We start from the raw sequence: 21,395 nt of genomic DNA on the forward strand, positions 1-21,395 counted from the left end.
CCTATTCAGCTATGATTAATTAAATACGGTGCCAATTAACGTTATTCAGTATTGAATCATAATAGATTTCATTTCATCTTCCATAAGGGTCAAAGAAACACATTACAACACTTTTTTATTTTTTATTTTAAGAATCATTTCTTTATATATCTTTATTTATATATTTATATGCCAATGGGAAACAATGACAATCATATTTACACAAACAAAAGCAAGCTAAGAGTCAGAGAAGAGCTCTGCCAAAAAAGAAAAAGAAAAAAAACAACATACCATACGGGACACGGACATATAACTGTAAATTATTGCTTCGTGTTCACAGGTTATGAACTACAGTTACAGTACTAGACAATATCTATATCCAAACAGAACAGCAATGGTGATAAATCTGACTATCTTTAAAAAAGACAAGATTTTACTGATACGAAGCAACTGCGACAGCCTTAAAGACAGTAAAAAATATCAATACATTATGCTGCCAATGATAGGCTTATCTTACAACGCAGTACAAATTCGCTTCTTGTGTTCACTTCTATCCTTTTGTCTTAAAGGTTAGCACACAAAAACATTTGTTCATGCTGGTTATCAATAACTCAAGAGCTTTGTTCACCATTAGTTGTTTCTCCCCTGTATTGACTGAACACCCAAAAACACAACGGGATGAAACAGGCAGGAGGAAAGGGCTGCATTCAGAGTCAGATACAAATGGGAAAGACTGCATCTATGGAAAAGTCACAGCATGCAGAAGTACAAAAAATAAAGTAAAAGTTAAATTCCTGTTTTATTTCTTATTTAAGTTATTTGCTAAAGGAGTTCTTCATCACTGAAGGATTGGCTTTTAAACAAAACACTTCTTTTGTCTTACATGAAAGCAAGGGAGCAAGGCAATTAATAAAGTCACATGAATATCATCACAGTTATTTGTTTTTTTAATGTGATTACATGATATCACATTGTAAAATATGACTGAATATCACTCAATATTTAACTGGATTTTCTTTTTTTTTTTTTTTTGATTAAATGTGACTTTTTATAAGGCTAATTTAACTGCCATCTTTACAAGCCTCTCTGCAATCCTCAATCTCATTGGCCAATCGTGGTATTCGACTTCTCTGACTGTACATTATTACTAAAAAACATCTTAAAATGACATTTTCAACTATTTTGGTATGAATTAACACAGCGGAAATGTATAAACTAGAAGAAAATGAAGATTTCTGAGACAAAAAACTACTAGGACTAGGATGGTTCATCCAAAAAAATTACACTTTCTCATTCTCCAAACTTGTGTGACTTGCTTTCTTCTGTGGAACATAAAAGATGTTTTGAGAGACTTCTCAATGTCCATACAATGCGAGTCAATGGGCATCAAAACTTATGCTCCACAGAAGAAAGAAATCATACAGGTTTGGAGTAAATGAGTAAATGTTGACAGAATTTTCATTTTTCGGTCCGATTAAGATTTGATCTGTCAATGCAAAATTCACAACGTAACAGTTAACATTGATATGACAGTAGATAAGAGTTCACACAGTGGTTCTGAGCCACTCTCGTAAATCTAAGATATGAAAACTCGTTTCAATAAGAGATGGTGTAAAACTAAGACCATGTGCTTTTTCCAAGTTGTTTGCCTGGCCTGTGAGTGAATGATGCGCTATACAAGTACAAAATGTCAACACCTTACTGTTTCTTCGCTTTCCAATCCTTCTGAAAGAGCGATCAGATATGCTTAAACTTGCTTTAACAGAGTATAAAATACGGCAGTTCGCATGCAAAAATGTGTGGTATCAAATACACAGTAAGAATAATGCACACCCAACTTAGTAAACAAACGTTTAACACCCGCTCATCATAACAGAAACACTTCAATCGACACCTTCGTTTTTATCATTTCCATCAAACTTGTCATCCCATTCCTAGCGTGGTATGAACAGGCGTAAATATGCACACGGGTCACAATCCCAGCGAGCCGCGTCACCTCCGCAGGTGTGCCAACCTGACCGATACGGAGATAAACGCGGACGCGGCTGTCGAGAGAAACGGAGAAAGCAGAATGAATCCGCTTCCTTTTTTTTAAAGCGTTATTTTCTTTGATGATCAATCAAAGTGACAAACGGTAACAAAGTTTACATGTAACCTACTTCTACGACTGTTAAATACAATTACTGCTCTTCGATGCTACAGTACAAAGACTCTAAATGAGGGAATGAAAGTGCTATGATTGTGAGAGGGGGGTCGCAAGCTCATCGCCCCCTGGCTGTCCCGTGAGGCAGCAGTGAGACAGTGTGTTCAGTCCACGAGTTTAGTTCAGAACACCACACGTCACCTGTGCACGGAGCACCCCTCCAAATCCATCCGTTTCTTAGTTTAGCTTTTTTTATATTGAAATAAAGCGTGCCTTTCCCTGGATGAGAGAAAGAGACAGAGAGAGAAGAATGTGTGCAGTGTGCCGAAGGTTTTAGTTGTAGATTTTCGGGGGGGCGTCGGGGCGTCTGGTCTGGACAATCTTGGCTTTTGGCCGGGCTTCTTCCTCTTCCTCATTTTCGCTCTCGCACACGTGGACCACCACGCTGGGAGTGGACTCTGTACCCGCATGCAGCTCGTACTTCTCACCTAGAGAGATAGATAAAAGATGAAGAGCTTTTGAAATAAACCGACCTACTAAAAACTTACATTGTTACTTAAATAAATTCCCGGACATACTACTTTCGTCATGTTTGCATTGTCTATTGAACCAAATGTTGACCTGTGATGTACTGGGAAAAAATTGTTAAACAATGACTACCCGAAAACAAGAATTTGGACAATGGGTTGGACAAACTGTACAGCTAATGTAAATTTTAAGGTAACATAAACCCTAAAGCTGTAGGTACCCATTTTATTATAGTAAAAGTATAGTAACCATGGTTTTTGGTTTTATTTACATTAAAACCATGATAATTTTAAAAGGATTCCATTGTGGTCTGTGTTACTTGCAACACGTTTTTTTTGTATTTGGTTGTGTTGTGAGTATTTGTAGCGGTTTTCTGTACTTGCAGCACATTTCTGTATTTGTGTTGCACGTATTTTGTAGCGCGTTTTTGTATTTGGTTGTGTCGTGGGTATTTGCAGCACTTCTGTATTTGGTTGTGTTGTGAGTATTTGCAATGCGTTTCTATATTTGGTTGTCGCAGGTATATGCAGCACTTCTGTATTTGGTTGTGTTGCTTTGCAGCACGTTTCTGTATTTGTGTTGTGTTGAGAGTATTTGCAGGTCGTTTCTGTATTTGTAAACATGCAAATACTCGCAACACAAATTAAATGCAGAAACATGCTGCAAATACTCACAACACAACCAAATACAGAAACGTGCTGCAAATACTTTTGTATTTGGTTGTGTTGCGAGTATTTGCAGCATTTCTGTTTGTGCTTGTGTTGGGAGTATTTGCAGCCCGTTTCTATATTTGGTTGTGTTGTGAGTATTTGCAACACTTCTGTATTTGGTTGTCTTTGCAGCACATTTCTGTATTTGGTTGTGTTGCGAGTATTTGCAACACTTCTGTATTTGGTTGTCTTTGCAGCACATTTCTGTATTTGGTTGTGTTGTGAGTATTTGCAGCACATTTCTGTATTTGGTTGTGTTGCGAGTATTTGCAACACTTCTGTATTTGGTTGTGTTGCTTTGCAGCCCGTTTCTATATTTGGTTGTGTTGTGAGTATTTGCAGCACTTCTGTATTTGGTTGTCTTTGCAGCACATTTCTGTATTTGGTTGTGTTGCGAGTATTTGCAACACTTCTGTATTTGGTTGTGTTGCTTTGCAGCCCGTTTCTATATTTGGTTGTGTTGTGAGTATTTGCAACACTTCTGTATTTGGTTGTCTTTGCAGCACATTTCTGTATTTGGTTGTGTTGCGAGTATTTGCAACACTTCTGTATTTGGTTGTCTTTGCAGCACATTTCTGTATTTGGTTGTGTTGTGAGTATTTGCAGCACATTTCTGTATTTGGTTGTGTTGCGAGTATTTGCAACACTTCTGTATTTGGTTGTCTTTGCAGCACATTTCTGTATTTGGTTGTGTTGCGAGTATTTGCAACACTTCTGTATTTGGTTGTGTTGCTTTGCAGCCCGTTTCTATATTTGGTTGTGTTGTGAGTATTTGCAACACTTCTGTATTTGGTTGTGTTGCTTTGCAGCACGTTTCTGTATTTGGTTGTGTTGTGAGTATTTGCAGCACATTTCTGTATTTGGTTGTGTTGCGAGTATTTGCAACACTTCTGTATTTGGTTGTGTTGCTTTGCAGCCCGTTTCTATATTTGGTTGTGTTGTGAGTATTTGCAGCACTTCTGTATTTGGTTGTCTTTGCAGCACATTTCTGTATTTGGTTGTGTTGCGAGTATTTGCAACACTTCTGTATTTGGTTGTGTTGCTTTGCAGCCCGTTTCTATATTTGGTTGTGTTGTGAGTATTTGCAACACTTCTGTATTTGGTTGTCTTTGCAGCACATTTCTGTATTTGGTTGTGTTGCGAGTATTTGCAACACTTCTGTATTTGGTTGTGTTGCTTTGCAGCACATTTCTGTATTTGGTTGTGTTGCGAGTATTTGCAACACTTCTGTATTTGGTTGTGTTGCTTTGCAGCACGTTTCTGTATCTGGTTGTGTTGCGAGTATTTGCAACACTTCTGTATTTGGTTGTGTTGCTTTGCAGCACGTTTCTGTATTTGGTTGTGTTGCGAGTATTTGCAACACTTCTGTATTTGGTTGTGTTGCTTTGCAGCACGTTTCTGTATTTGGTTGTGTTGCGAGTATTTGCAACACTTCTGTATTTGGTTGTGTTGCTTTGCAGCACGTTTCTGTATTTGGTTGTGTTGCGAGTATTTGCAACACTTCTGTATTTGGTTGTCTTTGCAGCACATTTCTGTATTTGGTTGTGTTGCGAGTATTTGCAACACTTCTGTATTTGGTTGTGTTGCTTTGCAGCACATTTCTGTATTTGGTTGTGTTGCGAGTATTTGCAACACTTCTGTATGTGGTTGTGTTGCTTTGCAGCACGTTTCTGTATCTGGTTGTGTTGCGAGTATTTGCAACACTTCTGTATTTGGTTGTGTTGCTTTGCAGCACGTTTCTGTATTTGGTTGTGTTGCGAGTATTTGCAACACTTCTGTATTTGGTTGTGTTGCTTTGCAGCACGTTTCTGTATTTGGTTGTGTTGCGAGTATTTGCAACACTTCTGTATTTGGTTGTGTTGCTTTGCAGCACGTTTCTGTATTTGGTTGTGTTGCGAGTATTTGCAACACTTCTGTATTTGGTTGTGTTGCTTTGCAGCACGTTTCTGTATTTGGTTGTGTTGCGAGTATTTGCAACACTTCTGTATTTGGTTGTCTTTGCAGCACATTTCTGTATTTGGTTGTGTTGCGAGTATTTGCAACACTTCTGTATTTGGTTGTGTTGCTTTGCAGCACATTTCTGTATTTGGTTGTGTTGCGAGTATTTGCAACACTTCTGTATGTGGTTGTGTTGCTTTGCAGCATGTTTCTGTATCTGGTTGTGTTGCGAGTATTTGCAACACTTCTGTATTTGGTTGTCTTTGCAGCACGTTTCTGTATTTGGTTGTGTTGCGAGTATTTGCAACACTTCTGTATTTGGTTGTGTTGCTTTGCAGCACATTTCTGTATTTGGTTGTGTTGCGAGTATTTGCAACACTTCTGTATTTGGTTGTGTTGCTTTGCAGCACGTTTCTGTATTTGGTTGTGTTGCGAGTATTTGCAACACTTCTGTATTTGGTTGTGTTGCTTTGCAGCACGTTTCTGTATTTGGTTGTGTTGCGAGTATTTGCAACACTTCTGTATTTGGTTGTGTTGCTTTGCAGCACGTTTCTGTATTTGGTTGTGTTGCGAGTATTTGCAACACTTCTGTATTTGGTTGTCTTTGCAGCACATTTCTGTATTTGGTTGTGTTGCGAGTATTTGCAACACTTCTGTATTTGGTTGTGTTGCTTTGCAGCACATTTCTGTATTTGGTTGTGTTGCGAGTATTTGCAACACTTCTGTATGTGGTTGTGTTGTTTTGCAGCATGTTTCTGTATCTGGTTGTGTTGGGAGTATTTGCAACACTTCTGTATTTGGTTGTGTTGCGAGTATTTGCAACACTTCTGTATGTGGTTGTGTTGCTTTGCAGCACGTTTCTGTATCTGGTTGTGTTGCGAGTATTTGCAACACTTCTGTATTTGGTTGTGTTGCTTTGCAGCACGTTTCTGTATTTGGTTGTGTTGCGAGTATTTGCAACACTTCTGTATTTGGTTGTGTTGCGAGTATTTGCAACACTTCTGTATTTGGTTGTCTTTGCAGCACATTTCTGTATTTGGTTGTCTTTGCAGCACGTTTCTGTATTTGGTTGTGTTGCGAGTATTTGCAACACTTCTGTATTTGGTTGTCTTTGCAGCACATTTCTGTATTTGGTTGTGTTGCGAGTATTTGCAACACTTCTGTATTTGGTTGTCTTTGCAGCACATTTCTGTATTTGGTTGTGTTGCGAGTATTTGCAACACTTCTGTATTTGGTTGTCTTTGCAGCACATTTCTGTATTTGGTTATGTTGCAAGTGTTTGCAGCCCGTTTCTTTATTTGATTGTGTCGCGAGTATTTGCAACACTTCTGTATTTGGTTGTGTTGCGAGTATTTGCAGGCCTTTTCTGTATTTGTAAACACACTGCAAACACTCACAACACAACCAAATACAGAAATGTGCTGCAAAGCAACACAACCAAATACAGAAGTGTTGCAAATACTCGCAACACAACCAAATACAGAAATGTGCTGCAAAGACAACCAAATACAGAAGTGTTGCAAATACTCGCAACACAACCAAATACAGAAATGCTGCAAATACTCACAACACAACCAAATACAGAAGTGTTGCAAATACTCGCAACACAACCAAATACAGAAATGCTGCAAATACTCACAACACAACCAAATACAGAAACGTGCTGCAAAGCAACATAACCAAATAAAGAATTGTCTATCTAAAAAAAATCCTAAAAAAAAAAATCTATCTATCATTAATGGCAACAACTACTATTATATTAATAATAATAATATAGCCTAAGAAAAAGAAGCAGCACGTTTAACTAGTGGCAAAAATATCTTTTTGTTTACTTCTAGTTCTTCTAAGAAGCCACTGGTACAGACTTTCACCTCTTTAATGATTTGATCCCGTTTGTGTTAAATAAACAAAACACTTAGCATGTTTGATCTTATGGTCTTGTTGCTATAACGACAACTGTTATATGAGCTTTGAAGAGCGGAACAGTCCCGAATTATGTCATATCATCAACAATTAAAACCAGGTAACTCAGTAATCCAGATATGAAGATTGGAACATTTTGTGTTAGATTAATTGTTTTTACTATCGTTTTGTAGATAAATGTACTCTTACTAACAAATGAAATTAGTTTTGAAAGCCATTAAAAGATTAAAACATTTAGTAAACAGATATATGTTACATCCCCAAGATTAAGTTATAGAAGCACCACCACTGAGAACACAAACACTTAGAAACAGAATGAGGGTTAAGGGTTTCTATAGTAACGAGCGAGACTGATAAGAGGTTTGTCATGGCAGGAAGTCAGTGTGTGTGTTGTGATATGTACCAGCAGGGGGCGCAGACACGGCACACATGAGAAGGAACATCTGAAAACGGTGTAACCGTCCATTTCTGTTTACTGCTGCCACATTTAACCTACTACAGTTTAGGTTTTAAACACGTTATTTGATCACACATTAACACGTTGGTTGAAAATATACAGTGCCTTGCAAAAGTATTCATACCCCTTTATTTTTTTTTTTCAAGTTTTACGTTGCTGCCTTATGTGAAACTGCTTTAAATTAATTTTTTCCCCACATCAATCTACACTCTATACACCATAATTACAAACCAAAAACAGAATTGTCACAACTTCGTAATTTTATTTAAAAAAATAGAAACTGAACTGAAATAAGTACATTGCATAAGTATTCATACCCTTAACTACTTAACGTACTTGGCTGAAGCACCTTTACAGCCTCAAGTCTCTTTTTGTATGACAAGCTTTGCACATCTGCATTTGGCAATTATCTTGGTTGGAAGGGGGCAGACACATTTTCAGGTTTCTCCAGAAATATTTGATTAGGTTCAAGCATAGGCTCCAGCTGGTCCACTCAAGGACATTCACAGAGCTGTCTATAAGCCACTCTTGCTGTGTGCGTAGGATCATTGTCCTGTTAAAAGGTGAACCTTCTGCCCAGTCTGAGGTTCTGAATGCTCTGGACTGGGTTTTAATTAAGGCTATCTCAATATTTTGGTGCAATGAGCTTTCCTTTTACTCTGATGAGTACTTCAGTCCCTGTCACTTAAAAAACAGCCCCACAGCATGAGGCTCCTACCAGCACACTTTACTGATGATACTCTTCAGTATGATACTCTGATACTCAGATGATACTCTTAAAGTGATGAGCAGTGCCTGGATTCCTTAAAACATGATGCTTGGGATTGAGGTTCATCAGACCAGAGAATCTTCTTTCTCACAGTCTGAGGGTCCTTTAGGTGCATTTTTGCAAATTGCAAGTGTGTTTTTAATGTGTATTCACTAAGAAGAGGATTGAGTCTTGCCACACCGCTATAAAGACTGGATTGGTGGAGTGTTGCAGGGATGTTTGTCCTTCTGTAGGTCTTTCCTATCTTTGCCTATGATCATGAAGCTCAATTAGAGTGACCATCAGTTTCTTGGTCAGCACTCTAACAAAGGCCCTTCTCTCTATCAATTGCTCAGTTTGGCCAGGAGGCCAGCTCTATGAAGAGTCATGGTTGTTTTAAACTTCTTTCATTAAGGGTAATAGAGACTACATGCTTGATGCTTCTGTGAACCTTAAATACAGATGATTTTTTTTTCTGAATTCTTTCCCAGTTGTGTGGCTTGATGCAATCCTGTTTCTGAGCTCTACAGGCAGTTATTTGGACCTCAGGGCTTGGTTTTTGCTCTAATATGCATTTTCAACTGTTAGACCTTTTTATTAAGATTTGTGTCTTTCCAAATCATAACCATTCAAATGAATTTGCCACAGGTTTTCACCCGAAGTGTACTAACATCTACAAGCAATATGAAATGCTCCTAAGCTAAATTTCAACTGTCCCAGATAAGGGTATGAATACTTATGCAATGAAATCATTTGTTTTTGCAAAGATGTTAAAAACCTGTGTTTTGCTTTGCCATTATGGTGTATGGAGTGTAGATCGATGTGGGAGGGGAAAAAGTAATTTAAAGCAGTTTAACATAAGGCAGCAAAATAAAAATAAAAAACTTAAAAACATTTACAATACAGCATCTTTTTAATATAATTTAGCGTTCTTTCCGTTTTAATTCATAATACAGTAGACTGCCCTTTACAAAGAACACTTTAATAAAGTATTTGATTTATGACATTTTTAGCTGTAAATGTTAGTGTTTAGTTATCTGTCTAGAGATAAGAAGTTTGCAAGTGCGTTTATCCACTGTTGGTGTGAAAATCTGTATTTGAGACAGTGAGGACACAGACATTTGGTCCAGATGGTTACAAACACTTACCCTCAGCACAGCATGGTAGTATGTGTGGGAGTAAGTGGCATATGCTTGTATGATGACTCTTATGTGTGTTTTGTACCTGGTCCCAGTTTGGCCACAGCACACAGCAGGTCGTAGTTGATCACAGGTGTGGCATCTTCACTCTGGCTCCATCCCACAGGTGGGGACGCAGGTGGAGAGATGAGGAACTGCTTGACAGGTTGAGGTGGGGCAAGGTATGTCTTGTCCATATCGTCCCCTGAATTCTGCACCTGTGGCCCGAAAGACAAAAGACGGGGTGGTAAAGCGCAAAACAAAACCAAACAATGCAAACAAACAAACAAACAAACAAACAAAAAAATACTCTTGTTCTCCTTTTAAATTAAATGCATCTTCAAAGCTAAATATAGCACAGTTCAGGCCCAGATCTAATTGATTTGAAGGAATACTCTCACCATAGTTACATCTCTCAGAAGGAAACAGACCATTCTTTCACTGGTTAAAAGACACACAGTGTCCTAGATAATATCCGCACTCCCACACAGCAGCACACAAATACACAGCACCATTGTGAGGAGTGTGTCCACTCTTTAGTGTTCTGAATAAAACACATGGAGCACATTTACTACTTAATGATTTAGAAATATAACTCTGTCTGTCTGATTTCACATAATTAATAGCAATGATGATTGGTCACACACGAAGGTCTCCACATTGTGTGTGTGTGTGTGTGTGTGTTTCTGTGCTGAGAACTGGGTGTTCTTTTGACTATCCCCAGCTGACAGACCTCTGAGAGGAGAAATGAAGAACTAAACTCTCGTGTTCTCTCCTCTGGTCTCCTGCTAATGTTACACTGACAGTCCCAAGATCTCAGTTCATGTTGCTTCCTATAATGTTCCTATAATTGTCAAAGACAGTGTGTTAAAAGGATCAAACACCTTATGGACCTTGCTTGAATCATAATGTTAATGTTACAAACTTGCTATGCACTTCCTCATATACATCTGGTGTAGCAACAAACTTAATGCAAGTAAAAGAACACGGTATGATTATTTGCTTGTCTTTTCTTTTTTTTATGTATTAGTTTTGGGATATTTTTTATGGATGTTAGATTAAAAAAAATGCTTAAACATAATATACAAAAAAATCTACTTTTGTGTTCAACACAAAAACTAATAACATATAAACATATGAGTTAGAACATGGGCTATATGGGCAAAATTATGAAAAATGACAAATAAATGTTAATAAATAAAGACTTGCACTGCTGTTCAAATGTTTTGTGTCCGCAAAAATATGCACAATATTTACAAAAATATTTTCAGCATATTAGCAATTCAAACCGCGTATTATAATTTCTGAAGGATCCTGTGACACTGAAGACTACAGTAATGGCTGCTGAAAATGTAGCATTGCAATCACAGGAATAAATGACATTTTAAAATATATTAATATAGAAATTAAAGAAAAGATTTATTTGATATAATAAATTGTAATAGTATTTCACAATATCAGTTTTTACGGTATTTTTGATCAAATATATTCAGAATTAGTCTTTTTTTATTAAAAAAAATCCTACCAACATCAAACTTTTGAACAGAATTGTACAGTCAAACCACAATTTATTCAGGCACCTTCAACATTTCTCAAATTATCACAGTTTATTCGCTATAGTTTGGTAATAAAATATGACAAGAACTCAGAGTTAAACGGTCTCAGAACAAATTCATCTTGATAATGTCAGAAACTGATAGAACGGTATGTAACAAAATAGTCAAATTTTTATCAATTATCAATTTTATCTCAAATTTTGATCAATTTTACTGGTAGTCCACTGTATGAAGAATTTGGGGTATAATATGTCACAGTTTACTATATTTTGCTATCCTCACTTACATAAATTAACCATAGTGTCTTGCACTTACTAGTAAAAAAAAAAAATTATCTGGTGTCTGAATAATTTTTGGTTTGCACATTTCAGTCAGCTTGGAAATTTATCTTTGTAGTATTTTAATATAGTCCCCAAGTCATATGGACTAATCTTATAGTGTTATTTTGTACATCTTTGGAGTTTGACAACCCCTCCATACAGGTTTAAAACAATATGAGGGTGAATAAATAACAGAATTTAGATTTTTGGAGGAACTATCCCTTTAATTTAATTTAATTTAATTTAGGTCAAAACACTGACCTGTGCGAAGTAGAGTTTTAGTTTCGTGCCGTTGAAATCTGATTCGTGGAGCTCGATGCGTGCACGTGCGGCAGCCTCTGGAGTGCTAAAGCTGATCCGAACTCTTCTGAAACTCTTGAACATCTGGAAGGACGTCTGATCATCATAGATCCTGAACAGAGCCTCAAACCGCTCCTGAGGAGAATTACAAACAAAACAATTCATAACTCATGTTTGCTGTAAATGTTTTGCAGTGTGATTTCACAATTCTGCTGATGCCCTAGAAGCACAGTACAGGACCCAGCAGTGCTGATTTGGATGGTTTCAAATAGATGGGGGCAGGTGAAATATGAAGTGTGACCTTTAGTGTGCTGACGAAGCAAGTAAAGAACGAACGGTGACAGGAAGAAAATAAAACAGAAAGTTCATTCAAGGATACTAGAACAAATTCTAGATTTACAAAAGGATCTGATATATCTTTGATATTTTTTACACTCTCCTGTTAGAATAATAATAATTTTTGCTGTCCACATGCAGCAAGTTTGTGTTTGCATATCAGTGTTTCTGTTCCCACACATAGAGAAGGTTTGTTTTGAACTCAGACACTGTAACAAGAGGGGATGTGTCAATCACTTATTCATGTGCAGCTCTGAGTGTTTCCTGCAAACGGTGTAGATTTACACACTACCCGGGTGGAAGGAGTGGATATCCGCCTTCATGACACGCCAGCTCTTTGTGTGTAAGGGAGAGCGTGTGGCATGTAAAATAAATACTAGCTAAAATAATGATTTTTTTTTTTTTTTAGTACTGGTTAAAAGGTTAGTTAATCCAAAAATGAAAATTCTGTCATTAATTACTCACCCTTGTGTTGTTTTAAACCTGTAAAGACCTTCGTTCATCTTTGGAACACAAATTAAGATATTTTTGATGAGCTTTCTGGGCCAACATAGACAGATGTACCTTTTTAACAATATCGTTGCTACCTTTCTGGGCTTTAAACGTGTCAGTTGTGTTGCTGTCTATGCGGGGTCAGAAAGCTCTTGGATTTCATCAAAAATATCTTAATTTGTGATCCGAAGATGAAATGCTAAATAAAGATAAATGCTAAATAAATTCTGGTAAATAACCTTTCTGGTTAATATTCTGGTAAATATTTAAAAAAACAATGTTTTAATAATAATTTTAGGGTGTGTTCACACTTGTCATGTGTGATTCGATTTAAAGGATCTCTGGTGCGATTGCTCTGGTTCATTTGAGTAAGTGTGAACGCTGCCATCCGAACCCTGGTGCGCACCAAACAAGCGGACCAAGACCGCTAAAAAGATGGAATTCGGCCTGCTTTCAAACGAACTCTGGTGCGGTTCGAATGAAATATGAACACAACGCGGACCAAATACTTCTAAACTAACCAAAAACAGGAAGTAGTGACAAGATGCGACGGTATGCGACATGACTTCACAAAGGGAACAGGCGGTGTGTCCAAAACAAAACGAGCAGAGGGCAAACGTGGAAAAAAGATAAGGTAAAGTGCCTTTTATGAGTTCTTTGCGAGTTTGCAGGTGGTGAAAATGAAATCATATACACACAACAATGCGCACTTAGTCCAGCAGATGGCATTAGGTGTATTCTGCGGGTCTATTACATCAAAGTACCCATTCACTGATCGGCCAGCTTAGTGCCGCTTTAAGTCGAACACACCTTTTCCTTTTTTTGGTGAGTTCCGTCACAAAATATGTCACTCAACCCGACCAATCAGGTTGTGGACGTATCACAATGTCTTTAGGTTCAGTATCTTCAGGTTCGCTGTCAAAAATGCTAGTGTAAACGCTAAGCGGACCAGGACCAAATGTATCATTTTCCTTTTTGGTTTCGAACAAATGAACCAAACAAATCGAACTACAAGTGTGAACACACGCGTAGTGGCAGTAGTAGTAGTATTACATTAAGTAATATATTTCTGTCACAGTTCCTTCAAGTTAAACTGAACTCTTATTTTAACGGGTAGCTATGAAGAGCTTTAAGTTTCTGATTGTACACTATATTTTATGAGGATAGTTTTTCTCGAAGAAATGGTAAAATTCTCATGAAGTGACTGTCAGAGCAGTTCTAGAGATTGTTTATGTGTTCATGTACGTATATATTGTACGTATATATTGAGGCGGCAAAAGGGCTGAAAACACAGCGAGCATCATTTTTGTTTCAGTATGTACATAGTAAACGAAACCATGCATCTGCGGCATTCATTCACACAGAGTGTGACATTGTGACATTTTAGTGTTATACAGTTAAATCCATTTTTATTATTGGATTCTGCGATACGTCCACATCACGGAAATCATATGGGCCTACTAAAAGCTAAATTCAAACCAATCATTTTAAATATCTGTGAAAGTGAAAGTAGGCATCACAACATTATAATGTACAATATGAACAATAGATAATTATTGAGTTTTACAAAAAAAAAAATGCATTTAACATTACTGTATGCGACCCTGGACCACAATTTTTTTGAGCACGGGTATATTTGTCACAATAGCCAAAAATACATTGTACAGGTCAAAATTATATATTTTTTCTTTTATGCCAAAAATCATTAGGATATTAAGTAAAGATCATGTTCCATGAAGATACTTTGTTAATTTCCAACACGGGGCTCACAAAATAGCTAGCCTGACGTTCCGGGGCTATTGTGTTTTCCAGTCGGGCTACCAAAATGTTTCACTGGACTGCCCTACGGGCCATCTTAAAGTAGAGGGCTCCTGTGGGTCCTTAAAAACTCTTCAATTTAGTTGTATCAAATGTAAGGCCATAAAAAGTTTTAAATATGTTAAATAGTATAAGAAAAGGCTTAAGTATAATTTTAAAAGGTGTTACAGTTGGGGACGGAAAGACTCGCGATAGGGCTGGATAAAACTTCAAAAGGCAATGATGTTATTGAATAAATATGCGCACTGCACGTTTCAAAGTCAAAACGTGGCACGGACGTCTTTATATGAATGTATCTGAAGGGAACTGACTGTTCTCAGAAACTTGTTGGCATTTTCATCTCACGCCTGATAAAACTGTGTTAATGCTGCTTTGTGTACCTAGCCGTTACTAGGGAAACCATAATATTTCAGCGCTCTGAATTTGCAAATTTTCAGCTGTTTATAGTCAGATTATTGCAAATATCGACCCATGTTTTTATGCAGCAAAATGCAGTTGTAAATGTGAAAAGTTAATGTGCCTTCTAAAAATGTAAACAATTAAGACAGTAATATTTATGTTTTAAAAATAAATATAATAAATTATATATTTGATTTATCCCTTTTAATAGTATAAAGGCTGAAATGCCATTGTATAAGATGTTTTGTTTTGTGAAAATCTGAATTATAAATCATGTCATTTTATGGCTTAATATGTTACCGTACATTGTCCAACCCTACTCATACTGTTCATTTGACTTGTGCAGCTCTTAAAAAGGGTCATCAATTGCCTTTATTTACAGTGCATCTGCAGAATTTTTAAATATCAATTAGTGAAAAAAAATAATTCCTTGATATTTTTTATTGAAAATTATTTTTGATTGACATTTAGACTCCTATCTGATTTTCTATAATTAAAAAAATGGTCTTTTTTTATTTGGGCTAGTTAAATAAATTTTGGGGCTACCAAAATCTGAAGAGTACCTGCTTGAAGGGCTACCAGAGATTTTGAAATTTTGTGAGACCTGCAACCGTAAATATATCAAAACTTAATTTTTGATTAGTAATATGCCTTGCTAAGAACTTCATTTAGACAACTTTAAAGGGAATTTTCTCAATATTTAGATTTTTTTGCACCCTCAGATTTAAGATTTTCAAATGGCTGTACCTTGCCCAAAATTGTCCAAACAAACCATACATCAATGGGAAAACTTATTTATTCAGCTTTCAGGTGATCTATAAATCTCAATTTCAAAAAATTGACCCGTATGACTGGTTTTGTGGTTCAGGGTCACAAATAATATTTTGATTTAATTACAAGTTAATTATTTGTTTTTAAAGATTTTGCTTCTTTTGGATGGTATCAATATGTTGTGCATCCCTAATGCAATTAAAAAAAAAAATAGTAAGAAAATATATAAATATATGATTGTATCTATTATGATGGATTAGCATCAAAAGAGGAGAGCTGAGGTCTTCTCTCAATGTGTTGCTGGTTGATGAACAGACACTACAGCGAAACTTCAAAGGTCACATCAGCATCCAGTAAACAAAAGCTCATTATTTAACCTGATACCAATGTTTCACAGGCAGAAAACAGGTCCCTTTTCAAAGGAGCATCGCTGATAAGTGCTTAGGACACTGGTGTGATGTAAGGCCTATGTAACTCTGTTATGCAACAGCACAGGTGTGCTTGTGTGTTGGCTCACTTCACACCTCTGCCAATCACATGTATTATACACCTTTTACCTGCCTGGAAAGCAAACACAGGTGGCGACACACGAGATCATTGTGGTCAGCTTTGATAGAGGGCAGAGAGAAACATTTACAACTACTGATGCCAACCACAACCTGGAAAATATCATTCACACCCCACAGAGCACAAAAAGCAAGAGCTACATATTAAAAACGTACTTGACTGGGGTGATTAAACTGATAATGTGGTATTCTTTTGTTAATATGCATTTTTTTTATTTAAATTCAGCCAAGTAAATGCAAAACAAAAACTTTCTATTAATTCATAGTAACCTGTAGTCATTTTTTAATGGAATATTTTGGAGTTCGCATCTGACTAGTTAGGTCAAGCATTACAATTCTTCAGTCAAGCATTAGTAAAGGACTGCCCACGTATGAGCATAAAAAATATGGAATGCACATGACTATGAAATGTAAACAGACCTGGGACAGAAATTCCCGAAACAAAAAGAGTCAGACTAAGAGAGGTAGAGAGATTTAGAATGGTGACACTCTAAATAAAACACATCTAAAAGCCTCTTAGAAGTAAAAAGCCTCTAAAAAGAAGTGCCAGAGAACCTCACAGAGACTTAGACTGAGGGAATCGTTTGAGAGAGTCAGAGACAGACTGAGAAGAGTACAATATACAATATTTTTTCTGTCTGTCACATGCAAAGTAATGTAGTGTCTACAGCTGACCGCATTCACTTATTTCTGCTCATTCTAGGATTTTTCTCAATGTATCCCAGCTGAGGAATAAAGGTCTTATGCAAAACGATTGGTTATTTTCTAAAAAAAAAAAATTGAAATGCAACACAAATGCTTGGCTTGCACTAGCTCGACTTCACGCATAACGTTTGAAAGGTCACACGTGACTTAGGCAAAAGTACCGACCCAGTGTTTACAAAGCGAGCGCGCAAAGAAAGTCAAACGCCCTTCACAAAAAAAAGAGGTAAAACAACGATGATAGACGATTTTAAAGTATGAATGGAGTATTTCAGTCTACTATACCTTTTTGAAGTACACAGATGAAGAACTAACCACATGTGACCTTTCCAACGTGATTACATAATGCGTGACGTTGTGGACGTGTATTGTAGAGCTAGTGCAAGATATGAAAATGTAAGTCAATCCTAAGAAAATGACCGATCGTTTCATTAGATATAAGACACTTATTCCTCAGCTGGGATCATGTAGAGCCCTTTGAAGCTGCATTGAATCTGCAATTTGGACCTTCAAGTTGTTAATCCCCATTGAAGTCTACTATATGAAGCAAAATCCTGGAATGCTTTCCTCAAAAACCTTAATCTCTTTTCGACTAAAAGAAAGACATGTACATCTTGGATGACATTGGGGTAAGTAATTTATCAGGACATTTTTATTCTGGAAGCAAACTTTTAATACAGTAGGGAACTACCAGTCAAAGACTACATATTCGGAAAGCTGCCTAAATAAATATCACCAGCAAAATTATAGTATTTGATCACCAGCCCTAGTACACTGCATTGCTCTTCTGCATTGTCTCCTCAGAGACTGACTTTAGGACAAGCTCCACACAAACTTACTCAATACCAAAAGCCATTAAGAAGAGATTATGTCCTAAGAATCTGGGGCATATGGTGCACTGGGACGCTAGCATGAATTTGGGCTGAGAATAGAACCATAAATAATTAAGAAGATTAATCCGTTAAATGAGTGGGAGATGTTTTTAATTACCCTGCTGATGTTACACAACCCTGACTAGCTGCCAATCAAAGAGCCCTTGGGTGATACAGACTGGAGCAGGATTCAAAGAAACACTGACTGTATTACAACTACAAATATATACAAAAACACAGATGCACAATTTTTTTTTAGATGTCCTCATGAACACCATATCACATTTGGCTTTCCATAATTCAGTTGCTCATTGTTCGGCCTGTCATTGAATAATGAGTGAACTTTTGCTGCCTTAAATCAAGTCTTTGTCCAAAACACAGTCTGGAAACAGGACGACCGACCCAGAAAACAAAATCTAAATGTTATCATAATGTCACACATGAGTCATTCATTCAAGCAAGCCATTCTGTGTGTGAGGTGCCAACTTGCCAGGCACAAAACAGTTTTGCACAAAAGAAGCTGATCCCTGACCTTCTGTGAAAGGAAATCTCTGTAAGTGGCAGAAGCGATTCATCACAAGTGCTGTAAATGCAAAGGGCACTGTGTTTTCCCTCAGCGTTATCAGTACTGAGTTAAACAACAACAAATGCTGTCACCCTGATTGGCTCTGGTGGAATTGGTGCCATCACTCAGATCTATGTGGTTTTTATACTAGAATCAATGGTAGGGAACAAATCCATCTGACAGACCTGATGAAAAAGCCCCAGGGGATTTTCCAAAGCTCAGAGATGGGCGCTGTGATATTCATCTCAGAATTCCCCGTTATGGGAATTTCTGAGTTCTGGAAAAGCATGTGTTGATTAAACAGTCTAATTTCTTACACCGTGTCCTAACTACACGCGATGCAACAAGATTCCAGCAACAGGCAATTTGGGTGTCCGCACCAGACGCAACGCAAAAACGCAACTGGACAGAATCAATCAAATATCACATCCAATCAGAAGCGTGTGGGTGGGCTCTTCTGGAAGCGTACTGCACTTGCAAGTTGCAACGAAATGGATACGTTTATAATCTAATTCATAAATATTAAACCTTTTTAACATTATTAAATGTACATACTGAGTGACTGATACCGTCTTTGTTATGGAATACACTTGTTGCTTCGCATTGAGTTCACAGTTTTACCGTAATTTACTTTCAAGATCTTTTTTATAGAATGCTATCTGCTAGGACTGGGTTTTGACATAATCTGGATTCAATCCGGATTCACAAGCTTGCGATTTGATTCAATACACTATTGATTATTTTAGATATACTGTATTTATTCTTAATGACCACATCTGTACCAGGTACAGTACATGCCAAATTTTCTCAAGGAAAAAAAAAAAAATCTCTTAACTAATATTGTAAAATATAAATGAGAATCAGTTGCTGACATTACTTCAATACTGAAAGCTAACTGATTATTATATAAACACTTAAATTACAAACTGAAGTTTTTATAATAATAAAGTTACAATTAACGCAATTATATTTCTACTTCAATTCGTTTTTTAAATATAAACATTTAAACGGTAGCTATCATAAAAACATGACAGATTTATTCAGACATAAACTGAACACTAAAGAACAGTAAAAATTATAATGAATATTTTATATGCTGCATATATTTAGCAAAATGTTCTCTACACTGTAAAAAATGAATTTAACGGTAAAAAAAAAACTGTAAAAATGCTATGATAAAAACCTGTGAAATGGTTAACGGTAAGTTCGCCTTCTATATACGGTGAAAAACTGTTGGATATTGCATGTAATTTTACGGTAGTATACCGTTTTTGGAAGTGGAAAAAGAACGTAAAATTTACAGTGAATAACCGTAAATTGACAGAATTCCCGGTTTCATTTTTTTTATTTGATGTTTTTTTTTGTTGTTGAAATAACCTTTTCTTCTTAGTTTTATCTTGGCAGTTTTGTACATTAGGGTTGTATGTTACATCTAATGTTGTTAAATTAATGTTTTTTTCATTATTTCAGTTTTATGTGTGTTACCATGTTTAGTGTTTGTGTGAATGACACTGTGCACCTTCTAAATATGTTATTATTTAAATCCTCCTTATGATGGGCTTTGGTTCATCATGTGATGTTGTCATCACCATCTGCTTTTGATGGTTATCAGAGTATTACAAAGGTACAAAACCGATTTCAGTACTTCACATTACCATTATGTCAGTTAATGAAATTACAGTATTTACCTGCAAAATTAGGTAAAAACCGTAAACCGTAATTGCTACCATATTTTTTACGGTAAAATTCTGGCAACACAGCTGCCAGTTTTTTACTGTAAATTTTACGGCTTTTTTTTTTTTTTACAGTGTAGAGTTCATTTTTCTAGCTGACTTACGAGTTTGTCACAGAATCAGTTTTTTCTGAGGTAAACGTTTACAAGCTCTTATATTGACGTATTTGCGTGGTTGAAACACTGATCAAGCGATTACATGAGACAGGATCTATGTTGTACTTTCTTTTAACAAACTCAGATGTTTGTCATGCTGTAACTAGTATTAAAAAAAAGTATTAACCCTTATGTGTTGTTGGGGACGTTTTCGTCCACTGACTCTTTAATTGCCAAGTTCATAAATGTTGTCACTGATTTTGGATTAAAAAAAAAAAACCCAAAATGACTTATTTTCAATATAAAAGGATTTTTTTTTAACCTTTTTAACAGTCTTGGACATGTGAAAGATTAGTAAGAAGATTGGTTTTCATGCATTGTTAGTTTTGGCGCAGCATCAGATTTTCATTTTTTTCTCCCTCATTTGTTGTTCGTGGCTGTTTTTGTCCCATTGACTTCCATTATAACCACATTTTTTGATTGCAAAGCCATGACACCATATAATGATGAATTCTTGATTGTTTGTGGTTTTCCCTGTTGGGAAGAGGTAAAATTAGTAAATTTTACTGTTGATTATCAATTGGCCCCATTAACCCTTTAGATAGGCCTTTGCAAAAAAAGTTTAAAAGTTAGTTTTTACATAGAATTCTATGGAGTATAACGGCATATTATAGTGTGCGTGTGTGTGTGTGTGTGTGTGAAATTAAAATATATATATATATATATATATTTATCTGATAAATTTTTACAGCAGTTGAATTTAGTGGATGTTTTCATCACCGAACATAACGAGAGGGTAGTTAATGTGAACAATGCACAAGGGTTAAAAAAAAAAGATGATCCGTTTCAACATTTATAAAATTCATTTTTGAAAATTTCGCGCAGAAACCATCCTAAATTTGTTCTTACGTTCAACTCTCAAATATGCGTACATGTGATTAATAGAATGAACGTACGTACGCATCTTTCAGATGTGAAATCTATGAATCGAAATTATCTTAAACTGCCCCACTGTATGGTTTCAGCTCTCTGCCTTGTAAACGACTCCTAATTAATGCCATTAATACATCCAAATCCTTTAATTTCAGAACAGCGAGCTGCAAGAACAGCTTACATTTTCAAAAACCTGCAGTGCTCCGACAAGAAAAAGTGTGTATGTCTGGTCAGACCCTGACATGACGCTAAGCACTTTTCCATTTCAAAGCCAATTTTTACAAATACGAGTGTTGATGTGGATTTAAGCATACTTACACTTAGATCAAGTCT

General features: G+C 36.4%; 1 protein-coding gene across 2 annotated transcripts in view; it reads right to left on the reverse strand.

Annotated features, from left to right (window-relative positions):
• Window positions 1-110: 110 nt before the first annotated feature.
• Window positions 111-21,395, reverse strand: part of rcan3 (regulator of calcineurin 3) — a 46,459-nt gene continuing 25,174 nt past the window's right edge. The window contains exons 3-5 of one of the 2 annotated variants that reach the window (XM_073826935.1): window positions 11,742-11,915; window positions 9,651-9,822; window positions 111-2,610 (exon numbers count right to left, since the gene is read on the reverse strand). In XM_073826935.1, the coding sequence (XP_073683036.1) occupies window positions 2,456-2,610; window positions 9,651-9,822; window positions 11,742-11,915 (501 nt within the window). In that variant the 3' untranslated portion in view covers window positions 111-2,455. The remainder of the gene's footprint in view (window positions 2,611-9,650; window positions 9,823-11,741; window positions 11,916-21,395) is intronic. The other variant, XM_073826936.1, reaches the window with a different exon arrangement.

The sequence above is a fragment of the Garra rufa genome, chromosome 21 (assembly GCF_049309525.1).
Source record: "Garra rufa chromosome 21, GarRuf1.0, whole genome shotgun sequence".
NCBI classification, from domain to species: Eukaryota; Metazoa; Chordata; class Actinopteri; order Cypriniformes; family Cyprinidae; genus Garra; species Garra rufa.